This window comes from Humulus lupulus, chromosome 7, assembly GCF_963169125.1.
Source record: "Humulus lupulus chromosome 7, drHumLupu1.1, whole genome shotgun sequence".
NCBI lineage: Eukaryota > Viridiplantae > Streptophyta > Magnoliopsida > Rosales > Cannabaceae > Humulus > Humulus lupulus.
The window spans coordinates 9,679,687-9,695,576 of record NC_084799.1 but is presented as its reverse complement, the minus strand read 5'-3'; the positions used below and the strand labels follow the sequence as shown (position 1 = coordinate 9,695,576).

Here is a 15,890-nt window from a genome sequence, read left to right as displayed (position 1 = left end):
AACAATAGTTCATTGAAATGACAGCCTAATAAGAAAAACGACAATCAATTGAAAAAAAATACATTAAATTCAAAACACGACAATCAATTGGGAAAACAGTATAAAATTAGAAAAACGACAATAAATAAATAAAATGACATTATTATTCAAAAAAAACCATCAGTTCATTAGAAACGACAACATATCTAAAAAAATTATCATAAATATTTTCATTTTAATTCTTATCTAATCCAAGTTAATTCAAAAAACCATCAGTCCATTAGAAACGACAACATATCTAACTAATAAATATTTATATTTATGCAAAATTACATGACATACAGTTATTAGATGCCGGATATGATTAGATTTCAAATATTAAATGAATTTAGTTTATTATGATTGTTTACATAACTCCAAAACTCTATAACTACTTGCATTATGAGTGATTGGATCTTATTATTAAGGTAGTGTGCGTTCAAATAAAAGTTAAATGAAATAAATATTGATCAAATCTCCAATATTGTAGCCTTTCCCATTTACCAAGAGTTAAATCTTCTGAATAAATAGTAATTAGATCACCATTAAATCAACTAAACATTTTCATATTTTCCAGAAGATCATCTTGCTACTCACTACATAAAAGAGGGGTTTAAGCGACGATAATTGTAATTGCTATTGCCAAAAAAGTTGTCGCTATATCTAGATGATTTACAACTTCTACTTCATTTTTTATAAGTAGTATTGTTAGAAAATATAATTATTGCCTTTTTGTATACTTTTCATATAACCTGCTGTACAGGTGTCATACGGGCATTTTTAATTCTTTGATATAAATTCTCATGTAATGGTTCATTTGCTCTTTTGAGCTGATCTTAATACAACAACATTTACTCTCTTTTCTCTTTACTCTCTCTCTACTTTACATGGTATCAGAGCTATGGCTCACACTCCCGACTCTTCTCGAACCTCTACTGGCCAAAATGAACCCTCCCCACAAACCCTGAATACCGATACAGCTCCTCTCCAAAATACCCACACTAATCTTCCCATTTCTTCAATGAACCAAACCTTTACAGTAAAACTTGATGAAAACAATTACCTCATATGGAAGAACCAATTGCTGAATGTGATCATGGCTCATGGTCTTGATGCATTTCTTGATGGCACCCATCCGTGTCCTCCCAAATTCATTTCAGATGAACACACACAGGTCAATCCCGACTATACTTCTTGGAATCGGTATAACCGATTGCTTATGTCCTGGCTCTATTTCTCTCTCACCGAACCCATGCTTGGGGAAATCGTGAACCACAAAACTGCTCATGAAATCTGGGCTGCTTTGGAAGAGATCTACTCATCCTCCTCTATGGCTCGCATCACTGAAATTCGTGGAAAACTTCAGACAATCCGGAAAGCTGGACTCACGGCAGCTCAGTATATTCAACGTCTCAAGAGTTATTGCAACCGTTTGGCAGCAATTGGTGAGACAGTTTCCCCCAAAGACCAGCTCGTGTACTTTCTTGGTGGATTGGGGCCAGCGTACGATGCCTTTGTCACAAGTATACTTAACAGAGCAGACAAGCCCTCCATGGAAACTGTATATAGTCTGTTACTCAGCTTTGACTACAGAATGGAAAGAAATGCTTCTGATGATATATCGAGCTCCCTTCAAGCTAATTTCTCTCAGCTCAACACTGGGAAAAAGTTTTCCAAACACCCATACCCAAATTCCAACAACCCGAACCCGCGCCCTTACTCTCCTGCCTCACCTTCACCAAATTTACCGAATCCCTATTTTCCTGGTGTTTTGGGTCCTCGTCCCAATCGTTCCTCTCCTCTGCCTAACCATAATTCCCATAAATCGCCCCATCCACGACCCTCTTGTCAGATCTGCGGGAAACCAGGGCACACAGCAAATGTTTGCTACCATCGGACTAATCTGGCTTACACCCCTCAGCCTCCTCGTACATTTAACACTATGCTTGCCTCCTCTCAAATGCCCACTCCATCTTTTTCTAGTTTTCATGGCTGCGATGGTTCTTCTGTTTATTCCTCTGCTCCCTGGTTCATGGATTCTGGAGCTACCCATCATTTCACACCGGATTCAAAACTCATGGATCGCCTAACGCCCTATCATGGGTCTGAGTAGGTTCAGGTTGGTGATGGTAAGTCCCTTGCTATTTCTCACATTGGTCATGTTACTTTACCGGCTCAGTTTGTTCCTCTGTCTCTCTCTCATGTCTATCATACTCCTGGTCTCACCAATAATCTGATTAGTGTTTCCAAATTCTGTCGTGATAATAATGTTCTCATTGAGTTTCATTCCACTAAATGCTTTGTCAAGGATCAGGTCACCAAGCGCACTCTTCTAACGGGAGTGCTTGACAAGGGTCTCTACCGTGTCAGTTCCTCTACCTCTCCATAGTCGTCTAGTTCCTCTTCTTCCTGCTTTGCCCATCTCACTCGTGTTCGTGATTCTTCCCTTTGGCATAATCGGCTTGGTCACCTGTCTCCTCGCGTTCTTTCGAAAGTTTTTGCTGCCTGTAATTTGTCTGTAGATGCTAGTTCAGTTTCTGAATTTTGTAATGCCTGTCAATTGGCCAAGTCTCATCGACTGCCATTTTCTTTGTCGGATTCTAGAGCTTCGGCTCCTTTTGATTTAATTCATAGCGATGTATGGGGTCCTGCCCCTGAACCTTCTATTACAGGCGCACGTTTCTTTGTACTGTTTATTGACGATTTTAGTCAATTTACATGGATTTATCATTTACAGTCTAAATCTGAAGTGTTTTCCACTTTTCTGAAATTTCAACTTATGATTGAACGTCAATTTGATACTAAAATTAAACGCTTCCAAAGTGATTGGGGGGGTGAATTTCGTGTTTTCAAACATCATTTTGAATCACTTGGCATTTTACATCAACTCTCCTGCCCATATACAGCTGAGCAAAACGGTCGGGTCGAACGAAAAAATCGTCATGTGGTCGAAGTTGGCCTATCTCTCCTCGCTCAATCTCATGTTCCCTTGGCCTACTGGCCTTATGCTTTTTCTACTGCTATTATATCTTATTAATCGTCTTCCCTCTTCTGTCCTTGATTTTCATAGTCCTTATTTTACTCTTTATCACAAACTACCACAGTATGATCTTTTCTGTGTTTTTGGCTGCTCATGCTTTCCATATCTTCGCCCATACAACACTCATAAGTTACAATTTCGGTCTCATGAATGTGTTTTCCTGGGTTATAGTTCACATCACAAAGGCTATCTTTGCCTCTCTCCTTCCTCTGGCCGAGTCTATATTTCTCGTCACGTCACCTTCAATGAGCAGTCCTTTCCTTTTCTGCCCTCCCCTCCTTCCTCTTTGTCCTCCCAGCCTTCTTCTCCGTTGTTCACTCCTTTATTATCTCCCACTGTTGCATCTCACCCATCACCGTGTGTCCCTCTTTCCTCACAAACGTCTCCTTCGTCAGTTTTCCCTCCTATTTCCTCCTCTAACTCCTCCACTGCGTCTTCTAGCCGGTCCCCTTCTCTTCCTCTTCCTGAGCCGGTTGAGTCTCCTGCCCCATGTGAGAATGCCACTGCACCCTCTTGTAATGTTCATCCTATGATCACTAGGGCGAAGGCCGGTATACATAAACCGAAGGTTCTTCAACATACTTTATCTGATGCTTATTATGAACCTTCTACTTATAAGCAGGCTGCTCCATTTTCTCATTGGCAAGACGCGATGTTGGCTGAGATTTCTGCTTTAAAAGCCAACAACACTTGGCATTTAGTTCCACCCCCTCCTTCAGCCAAGATTATTGGATGCAAATGGGTCTATCGAGTGAAACTTACTGCTGATGGGGCCATTGAACGGTATAAGGCGCGCTTGGTTGCCAAGGGTTATCACCAAACAGAAGGTATTGATTATTTTGAGACGTTTAGTCCAGTTGTTAAGCCTACAACGATCCGCACTGTGTTGACTCTTGCTCTGTCCGAGGGCTGGCCTTTAAAACAACTGGATGTGCAAAATGCATTTCTTCATGGCGATTTATCTGAAACAGTTTTTATGGCCCAATCCGAAGGCTTCAAAGACAGCCTGTTTCCCGATCATGTTTGCTGTCTTGATAAAGCCCTCTACGGTTTGAAGCAGTCTCCACGGGCTTGGTTCAATAAACTTAGCTCATTCTTGCTCTCTTGGGGGTTCGTTAACTCTACAGCAGATTCCTCCATGTTTACCTTTCACTCTGATTCGGCTTTTCTGGTTCTCTTGGTTTATGTCGACGACATAATTCTTACTGGCAGCGATACCTCTGCTCTGTCATCTCTGCTCACTGCCTTACGACATCAGTTTGCTATTAAGGACTTGGGTGCTTTGCATTTCTTCTTGGGTATTCAAGTAGCTCGAACCTCTGCTGGTCTTCACCTCTCTCAGTATAAATATATACAGGATCTTCTCCATCGTGCTGACATGCTTGATTCAAAAGTTTACAATACTCCTATGTCCACTGCCTCTGTTCTCTCGGCTTCTACTGGTACTTTGCTTCCTGACGGTACTCAATATCGTCGTCTTGTTGGCGCCCTTCAATACTGTACCATTACTCGACCCGATGTCTCCTTTGCAGTCAACCGTGTTTGTCAATACATGCACTCTCCCTCGGACGCTCATTGGCAAGCCGTAAAGCGGATTCTTCGTTACTTGAAGGGCTCGGCTCATCATGGTCTGTTTCTCCAGCCTTGTTCGGATTACAACTTAACCTGCTATACCGATGTCGACTGGGCATCGTGCCCTGATGATCGCCGTAGTACTGGTGCTTACTGTGTTTTCTTGGGTCATAATTTGGTTTCCTGGCATTCCTCCAAACAGAAGGTTGTCTCGCGTTCCAGCACGGAATCTGAATTTCGTGCTCTTGCCGATGGTGTTGCTGAGATATCTTGGCTACAATTTCTTCTTCGTGATCTTCATATGCAGCAGCGCCTGGCTCCTCTTTTACTATGCGACAATATTAGCACCACCTATCTCACGGCCAATCCAGTCCTCCACACCCGTACAAAGCATGTCAACATTGATTTTCACTTTATTCGTGAGCGGGTTGCCAACCACCAGTTGACTGATCGATTCACTCCCTCTGAAGACCAGCTTGCTGATTGCTTGACGAAAGCTCTTCCTTCCGCTCGTTTCCTGCTGTTACGATCCAAACTCACTGTGCTTGATCGCCCCATGAGTTTGCGGGGGGATGATAAGTAGTATTGTTAGAAAATATAATTATTTCCTTTTTGTATACTTTTCATATAACCTGCTGTACAGGTGTCATACAGACATTCTTTATTCTTTGATATAAATTCTCATGTAATGGTTCATTTGCTCTTTTGAGCAGATCTTAATACAACAACATTTACTCTCTTTTCTCTCTGCTCTCTCTCTACTTTACAATTTTTATAGCAACAATAATTCCTTTTTCTATTTTTATATTTTAACTCCTTACGAGTTCTTTAAAAAATAAAATTAAAATAAAACTTAATTAAGATTTGGTGTACGTTTGTTAGATTAAACCGTGCCCTTGTCTTGCACAAACCCAGATTGTCTATTTCTTAAAAAAGACAACATTTGCAATGCACAATAATTAGAAGGGACATTAAACTAGAAAACGACAACATTATATAGAAACGACATAAAAGCTTACTAAGAGATTAAAAACGACAATATCCTTCAAAGAAAACAATATGAAGGCAAAAAAAAAATAACTGAGAAATCTACAAAAAAATGCAGTAAAAGTTAAAAAAATATAAAAAATACGTACGGTGAATTTTAAAAATACCGTACATAATAATAATAATAATAATGAACATAAAAAAAATCATATTATACTAGAATAACTGAGATTGACTAGAGTCCGATTCAAAAACAACAAGTCATAGTAATTATATAATTCCAATCAACCTAACTTTAGTAGAGAAGGCAAAAAGATCACAACATTTACAAATTTGTAAATAATTATTTTATATTGGTAAACACTTTTTACGATTTTATAAACAACACTTACAGACTATAATTCATAATTAAAAACTCTGCTTTTGTGACAAAAGTTTATAGAATTAATTTCCTAACTAATAAAAATATACATATTTTTGTAACTAATATTTACAAAAATAATTTATAAATTTACTTAAGATGATTGTGATAAATATTTACAAAAATATTTTTAAAACATTAAAATATATGTTAAAGAAATACAATAAATTACTGATAAAAATCGTACAAAAAAATCATTTTATTTAAAATTGTGAAGAGATGACAAAGTGATTTTATATATATAGATATATATATATATCAATTAAAAGCACTTTGTACCTGTTTCGTTAGACATATATAATTAATTATGAATTTATATATAAATATATATAAAAGTGTACTATATAGATTAAGGGTGCACACGGGTTGGATTTTCGGGTGTATCGGGTTCAGGTTTTGTGGGTTTCAGGGTGAGAAAAGTGGTATCGAATTCAATTTGAATTTTTCAGATTTTTGTTCAAATTCGAGTTTCGGGTTTGGTCGGGTCGGGTCAGGTCGGGTTTCGGTTTGGGCTGGGCCAATTGGGCTTTGAGCCAAAAATGGGTCTTTGTACCAAATTTTTCAAAAATAGCATTGCTTTACACTTTTTCATTTTTAAAATTTGTTGTTAGTTTGGTTCGAATGATTTTTTTACAAATTGGGCCTTGGTAAAATTTTTAAAAAATATATATAATCATGGAACATAAGTTTATAGAAAATTAGAAATTAGAAAAGAAATGTGATTTTAATGCATTTCAAGAAACAAACTACAAAAGTAATATACTCAAACACTTAAACATAAAGTTAGGGATGCCAATTTAACCCGCGGGGTAGGGTCTCCGTGGGGACCTGCCCCTAATGGGGTGGGGAACATGACCCCGTCCCGAACCTGTCCCGTTTTCATTATAATTTATATTTTCAATATAAATATTATTAAAAATATAGGGAGCGACTACAATGCATCCCCTTTTTTTGCAACACTGGTGCATCCTTTTTCTATTTCGGCACCAGAATAGTCATAATCCCAAAAAAATTTATATGATGGTGTACATTATAGCTATCTAGAACATCTTACAAATTTTCAAGAAATTCTGAATAAATTATGGTACCGAAACAGGGTCTAAACTATTTGTTGCACACGTGCCTGTTTTTTTGTGTACGTGTGTAAAATTTGACAGTTTGAACTCTGTTTTTGGCTTCGTAAACTATTCAGAATTTCTTGAAAATTTGCAGGATTTTCTAAATACTTACAATGTACACCGTCATATAAAATTTTTTGGGATTATATCTATCCAGGCGCCGAAATAGAAAAATGATGCACTGGTGTTGCAAAAAAAAAAGGGATGTATTGTAGTCATTCCCTAAAAATATATATTTATTAATGGTATAATTTATTTTATCAATTTTAGAAAAAAAAATTAAACATTTTTATTAAACGGGTACCCGATGGGGCCCCGACCGCGAGACGAGGCAGGGACGGGAGAGCCCCGCCCCGCCCCGTTAGGATTATAGTCAAAATCATTACTCTCAAAATCATCTACACCTCGCCTACCTAATGGATATGAGTCGTCATTTAATAATTCTCCATGCCAATACCACTACTATAACTTATACCAAATCCCCGACAAAATACATGATCATTTATCATGGTAATATTCCCTTTACTCCATTATAACAATCGATACAAGGACAACGAATTTTTTGTGGATCACTACAATTCTTTAGGCAAAACTCTAAAAATTTGTTGAATCCATCTTGAAATTGTGATGTTTATCTCCTCTCAAGCATCCATGATTTATCCATACTAATAACAATATTAAATTCCTAATAAGTTAGAAAACAATTTATATTAGGTTCTAGTTTTATAAATTTTTTAAAAAACTCAACAGAGTTTCCTCTGTTTCTATAGCATACCGTAATTTCATAATTACCTATAAAATCAATACAAACAAACACAATAATCAAGCATAGATGAATCTATCATTATTAGGTTCTAGTCTTATAAAATTTATAAAAAATTCAGCAGCGTGTCCTCTGTTTCTATAGCATACCGCAATTTCATAATTTCCTATAAAAACAACACAAACAAACACAATAATCAAACATAAATGAATCCATCCTTATATCACCACAACACACAAATTTCTCAGAGCCTACTTCACTAATTTTCAAACATAACTTTCACTAAATCCAATATGCATGATTTAATTAACCTTATCTTTATACATAAATCTTGTAGTAATATAAATAAAAATAAAAAAGAACTAATATTCAATATTACTCTTCAATTCACCCGAAATGAACAACAAAGCCACCACTCAATCGACGACTAAAAAATTACTTACATAATTAGTAAATTACATAATTAATTATCAAACCAATAAATAAAAAAAAAAACAAATCAAACTAGTTATAGAAACTAATGAACAACACTTTGATCATCTTCAAGCTTTTTATTTTTTCAAATATTTAAAAAGAAAATTCATCTTGTCACAATTTCTAAAATTTACTAATATACATATATATATTTATAATAAACCAAATTTTTATCACATTATTTAAAATAACAAAATAAACAAATAATTAGAAAATTTAACAAAATATTAATAAATCTAATTATAAAATTTGGAATAATATAAAAAAAAAACATAGAAAAATAAAAAAAATTATCATCAAAATAATGTTTTAGTAATTCATACCTATTTTGAAGCACAAAAACACCTTACAATGACAAAAATCCGGTCAAAATCTGACAAGAAACACCAAGAAACCATGAGAAATAATACCCACGGCCAAATGTATTTTTTTCCTCTAAAAAACAAAAAAAAATAAGGATTTTGAGGCTATATTTCGGTTTATAATGAAGGAAAGTTGTAAGAAATAATGAAAAAAAGGGGTTTGATTCAAGAAAATGGTGTTGCCATACGGTTACGTCAATGGAGGTTTTGGGGTTTCAACAGAGGAGAGAAGAGGTATTATGGCCATTCGGGTCAAAGAAGGGGGTTTTAAGGGTGCTGGGCTGTGCACTTTCTATTGCGGTTTTTATGTAAAAACCGAAGTAGAAAGTGTACTTTTCACTTCGGTTTTTACATAAAAAGCGTGTAGAAAGTGCACAACCACTAATAAGGGACGTGTTTGGCATGACCATTTTTTTTACATCTTTATTCTCTCTAAACAGAAGTCACAGGCCTGTGCAACCAAACATGACCCTATTTCAATTGAATTTTTAACTCCGTTTTTTTAAAAAAGCGAAGTAGTATCTAATTTTTTTTAAGTGCCAAATTCAAAAGCGAAGTAAAAGAGAGTATAAAAAGGCTTTTACTTCAGTTTTTTTGTATGCTGAGTATAAAAACTGAAGTAAAAAACTATGTTTCTAGTAATGAGAGAAAGATAATTTAATATATATATATTTTCTATATAGAAAGTGTGTAGATAATAAAAAATTTTGGTTTTAACGGTTTTTTATTTTTTTCTGTTAACTTTAACGGAATATTCTTATATTTAATAGAATATTCTTATATTTAACGGTAGATTGTAAACATGATTTAAACTTAAATAAATAATTAATTAAACACATTAAAATAAGATATTTTTCAGATATTTTATAATGATAATTATTTAAAAATAATAAAATTATATATTTTATAACATAAATAAAATTTAGTTAAACTTAAACTTAATATTATATTAAACATATAATATATAATCTTTTGTTGTCACTGTCAAATTCAAAAACTAGAACAAACATAAACAAAATAAATAAATAAATTAACAAATTAATTAAAATATGATATTTTTAAGATATTTTATGATAATTTAAAAAATTAAATCATATTTATTTAAAAATAATAAATGCATACATATCATTTTTTATCTTATAAATTTGTGTGATAGTTTATTTTTTATCAAGTGATTGTAACTCTTTTTCTTTATCAAATTAACCAAAAACATTGTGATACATTAGAAACTAAAAATAATTTATGCATGTACACTACTATCTAAACTATTATTTTTCTATTATTATTTTATTTCTATTATTAATTTCTTTTTAAATATTATTGTATTTTACATATATATGTCATGTAGTTATGTAAATATATATATATATCTATGTTAACAACATTGTGTTTAGATGTCATATATATAGAAATTATTAATATAAATATTTATATATAGTATAGAACTATAATTCATTCTAATATATATATATTTGAAAACAGTAAACCAGTTTTTATTAAAATTATAGACAATATTTATAACTTTGAAACTAAATAAACGTGCTTTGCACGTTATTTCTACCCTAGTATATAAATATGTATGTGAGTACAATTTGTGTATATATATATAATATTTTTTTTATAAATTTGTCTTCCATATATTTAGATATCAAAATTTGTGCAAGTGTTTTTTTTTTTTTTTTGTCTAGAACCGTAAATAAAGGTGAAGAATTTCATCACAAATGTGTAATTGTTGAGATTAGCTGTATTTTAAATACTTTTTAAGAAATGCCGTTTGTTTTGTAATTTTTCCAAAAAAAAATATTGATGATAAAAGACTAATTATACAAAGACTTAAAAGAAAGACCACAAAACGACATTACTTTTAATTGAGATAGAAAAGTGAAAACACAGCGTTAAATGGAAAAACGACATTAAAGTGAAACAACATATTAAAATGTAAAAACGGCATTAAATACACAAAATACCAATTAGGTGGACAACAAAGGACATCACCAGGAAAACGACATTAAATATATAAAACAACAATAAATAAATAAACGACATCATTCAAAAACAGTAATGAAAATAAATGAAAGATTCAAAATGTATAATTATGTTATTTTAAATTCTTGAACCAAAATTTCATTTTTACTCCTAAAATTTAGTGTCTCGACCTTCAACCTTGAGTTATATAATTGTATCAGGTTAGTCCCTAAAACTAAATTAATTATTACACTATTACATTGAACTTGATTATTTTTCCTTAATTCAAAATTATTTCTTCTATCACATGCACCCAAAATATCAAGAGATTGGAGAAGGAGGAGATAGATTGATCAATAAATAATTAGAGAGACACCTCACTACAAGAAATAACATTTACGATAACTCTCGAAAAGTGTTATCAAATGCAATTTATAATACTTTAGCAAGTGTTAAGTCTGCCCATGTTATTAAAAGTCTTGCCATTTGATTATATTTTTTTTTTCATGTTATTAAATAGACTATTATAACGTTGTTTTGGTGTTATATATTGTCAATAGTAACATTATCTAGATGTTATGATTCTTTATGTTAAGTATATATTTTTTTCATTTAATTACATTTTCAAGATGTAATCTAATTATCTTTAATTACATTTTCAAAATGTAATCTTATTATCTTTAATGTAATCTAATTATCTTTAATTACATTTTAAAGATGTAATCTAATTATCTTGGATTACATTTTCAAGATGTAATCTTATTATCTTTAATTACATTTTCAAAATATAATCAAATTATTTTTAATTACATTTATTTGATAAAGCAATTTATTATTTAATAATGTAATTAGAATTTGATAAAATCTAATGTATTTATTTTTATCAACCAAAATATACAATACATGTGTCCCAAATGAAAAAAAATTTAAGTGCAAAATACCATAATAAAATTTTATGCTTAGAAATAATGTCTAATGAGTCTAATAAAAGGAAAATTGTAACATTTGTCCAATATTATCTCATTATTAATTGCAAGCATCCAATTCTCGTGTCGCTATCTTCATCACCTAAATAATATAGAGAAAAAAACGCAATAAGAAAACAAAACTCATGTTATTATCATAAGCAATACGCATATCAGTTGGTTGTTATTTTTCTAAAAACAAATCAGCAGCATAACATTTATTTTTCAATAAATCCTAAATTTTGAAACCTGCAATTAAATATCAGATTTTCACATAACAGTTCCAGAAACAATATGATACAACTCATTATTATAGGTAAGATCAATCTTTACCTCATCATAACTTTGTCGGCGAGCCAAGCAGTAACACTTCCAACACTATCTTCGATACTAGTTATCCCTAAAAAATGCAATAAGAAAACAAAACTCACATGTTATCTTCTTAACCAATAAGCATAATGGTCAGTTGTTATGTAAAAAAATCAGTAGCATAACAACTATTTTTCAATAAATCCTAAATTTTGAAATCTGCAATTAAATCTTAGATATTCCCATAACAGTTCCAAAATTTTTTTGACACAACTCATTATAATATGTAAAATAAATATTTACCTCATTATGACTTTGTCGGCTGGCCAAGCAATAACACTTCCTACACTTTCTTCAATACAAGTTATCCGTGAAGTAGGCCTCCACAAAAATGCATCAGGCTCTCTTGCAAAATCAACACCAACCTTCATGGAAAATGGTCCAATAGGGACATCAAGAACTAAATCTTTTGGATCATTTGAAATGAAATATCCATAAGCAACAATATTCCCAGAACCATTCCAATCCAAAAGTTTGCATCTTTGGCCTTGAGTTCCAACACTTCCACTCTATACTCATTTTCATCATACTTCTCTAACTCATAAAATCCTCTCGGAGGTTCTCTCAACACCACATACCAATTAGATGAATCATGTTCTCTTGAGTAGAATACTTGTTTAGCTTGGGAAGCTAAAATAAAAGGATCTCTCACAAATGGGTTTTGGCTTTGGTGTAGGTTAACTAAAGTAAATCCATCTTCCACCCTAACATCATTTTGAGCATTAGTCCAATCACATTTGAATACTGGAATTTGAACTATGTGATAATCTAACAATATTATTTGTTTTAGAACCCCATAATATGAAACTACATTGGCAACTTGTGAAACATCCTTTGCACTTGATCTACATAGTCGTTGCTTCAATTGAAACACCATTATTCTGTGTTGATCTCTCAATTTCCTTTGCGTGAAATCTCTGACCGTTGATGATGTATCCAGTATAAGAAACTGCGTCTTTTCTTGGACCATATGATAGCCATTTTAACAAATCTGATTCACTTGAGGAAAGTATAGGAACCTGTAAGTAATATAATAATATTTATAAAATATTAGTGTATAAAGTAAACAGTTTTGTTACAAATTAATGGCCACTTTGTAGGAGTACCTTTTCCTTAAGCCATTCTAAAAAGTGCTCTGTATGTCTCTTCCAAAGTAAACTATTATTCTTCTAATAACTTTTGTTTGTTTTCCTTAGTTCATCAATATGCATCCTAATAGTTCGAAGACACTAAAATAACTCCAATAATTTATCAAGAAGCATCCTCATAGTTTGAATATTATAATAATTAAGTAGCGATATTAACAACTTACTGCAAAAAAAGGTTCCACAATAGTCGTATTCATCCGAACGCAACGATGAGCACTTTCTAATAACTCATCAGTCAAGATAATTGGTTTCTTCCCAGAAATTGGACGACCTCCAAGTATTACAGAATCTACCGGATGGCGCATCTTCCCATCCTTGCTTCTATTATTATGATGTCATCTTAAATTTTCAACCATCTCTTTAGACCTAAACATCCGTTTAAACCTCAGTATTATTGGAAAATACCTCAACACTTTAGCAGGGACACTTTTTTTAACCTTGTCAGTATGTTTGTCTGACATCCAACGAGAAGTTCCACATTTTGGGTAGTTTTCCAAATTCTCTTTATCCTTTCTAAACAAACAACAATCATTGATGAAGGCATGAATCTTTTCATATCCTAAGTCAAATGTTTGAAGAAATTTTTTAACAGAATACATTGACTTGAGAATCACATTACCTACTGGAAACATATCATGTAGAAGTTCTACAAGTTTGTCAAAACTATTATTCGACCAACCATTGGTAGTTTTTAGCTTGTACAAAGCAACTATGACCGGTAATTTTGTGTATTTTGTGCACCCCAGGTATAATAAAGTTTCTGCATCTTCCAATATTTTGGCAAAACATTCTTCTTGAGCACTTTCTTCTTGTTCATTATAATCATCATCTCCAATATTTGTTGCTCTAAACAAATTGTAGACATCATCATTGTCCCTTTGTGCTATATCTTCACTTCTAGATAATTCCTCCCCATGATGATACCAAACAGTATATGTTGGATCAATTCCATTGATAACCAGGTGATCATTAACAACACTAACATACTGGTGACTTAAATTTCGACAATCTTTGCAAGGACAAATCAACTTTGTTGGATAACCAACTTCCTTTTCTACAGTCTCTACAAAATACTTTGCACCTTCTTTATACTCTAGCTTATATTTATATTTCATTTGTTATGAACCATATAACTAATAACGTTCAATTGAATTTTGGTGCATTAATAATTATATAACATAAAGTAATAATTTGAAGATATACGTACTTAAGTTGAATAACTCTAGTCTTGATTCCCATTGGAGACTATGTCTTGGGTTTTCATTTGAATATATCGATTAGGCCTTTAATAATAATATATATATATCATTCTGATTTAACAATCCCCAGATAAATCACCCAAAGCCAAGTCTATATGAGTGGTTGAAGTGTATACCAAAAGCATATATGAATTTATCAATATTATCATATTATTATAAAAAGAATATTAGGTTGAACCAAAATTTACCAAGTCTTTTATCAGGCAAAAGCGCCCTAATTAGAAAACAACCAAGTCTTTTGTCCATTTCTTGTAATATGATGACTAATTCAGACTCCTATCTGTATATAAATAGATATGTCATCTAGTGCTAAATCCTCAACTCTAGCTTATTCAAATAACAATCTGAAGAACATTTACTACTCAAGCATATTCATCAAACATGAAAGCTGTCTATTTTCTTCTCCCACTAGCAGTTTTGGTTTTGGCAACGTCCATTGCCACTGCCTATGACCCAAGCCCTCTCCAGGACTTTTGTGTGGCTGTTGATGAACCCCACAAAGCTTGTACGTTCATATTTTTCTTAGTATTTTTTTAATTATATGGATCTTTATATTGTTATGTATACTTTAATTGGCACTAACAAAATTTACTTTTATCATCAGTATTTGTGAATGGGAAGTTTTGCAAGGATCCCAAACTTGTCAAGGCCGAAGATTTCTTCTTTTCTGGCCTCAACACTCCAAGAGACACAAACAATCCAGTTGGATCTAATGTGACACAACTGAACGTGGACAAGATTCCGGGACTCAACACTCTTGGAATATCACTGGCTCGCATTGACTATGCTCCATATGGCCAGAACCCACCTCACACTCATCCTCGTGGCTCTGAAATCCTAGTGGTCATTAAGGGAACTCTCTACGTGGGTTTTGTGTCATCCAACCAAGATGGAAACCGTCTGTTTACAAAGGTTCTAAAAGAGGGAGATGTGTTCGTATTCCCAATAGGTATGATTCACTTCCAGTTCAATCCAGAACACACCCCAGCAGTCGCCTTTGCCGGTCTCAGTAGCCAAAACGCAGGAGTGATCACCATTGCGAACACTGTATTTGGATCAAATCCTTCCATCAACCCTGATATTCTTGCTAGAGCCTTCCAAGTGGACAAGAATGTTATCAACTATCTCCAGAAGCAATTCTGGTATGACAACAACTAATAACAATGTAATAGCGAAGAAGCTACACGATCAACTAATTATAGGCTATTTGTTTCAACAGTATTTTATATAATTTGTTTTCAACATGTAATAAATAGAATGGTCATACATTTTTACCATTCTTTCATTGAATTATTTGCGATATACAATGCTACTACATTAAAAAAAATTACATTTATGTCTCATTCTCAGAAATAGTACAATTAATTATATGTGTGAATTGTTTTTAGTTCCATGAATTAACTAACTTCGACTATCACTACAAAAAACC

The 15,890-nt window shown here is 32.9% G+C and overlaps 1 protein-coding gene across 1 annotated transcript; it reads left to right on the top strand.

The window, feature by feature from the left end:
* Positions 1-14,842: 14,842 nt before the first annotated feature.
* LOC133789435 (germin-like protein subfamily 1 member 20) lies at positions 14,843-15,619 on the top strand. Its single transcript, XM_062227280.1, has 2 exons — positions 14,843-14,966; positions 15,066-15,619. The coding sequence occupies exons 1-2, from the start codon at positions 14,843-14,845 to the stop codon at positions 15,617-15,619; spliced, it is 678 nt and encodes a 225-aa protein (XP_062083264.1).
* Positions 15,620-15,890: the final 271 nt, after the last annotated feature.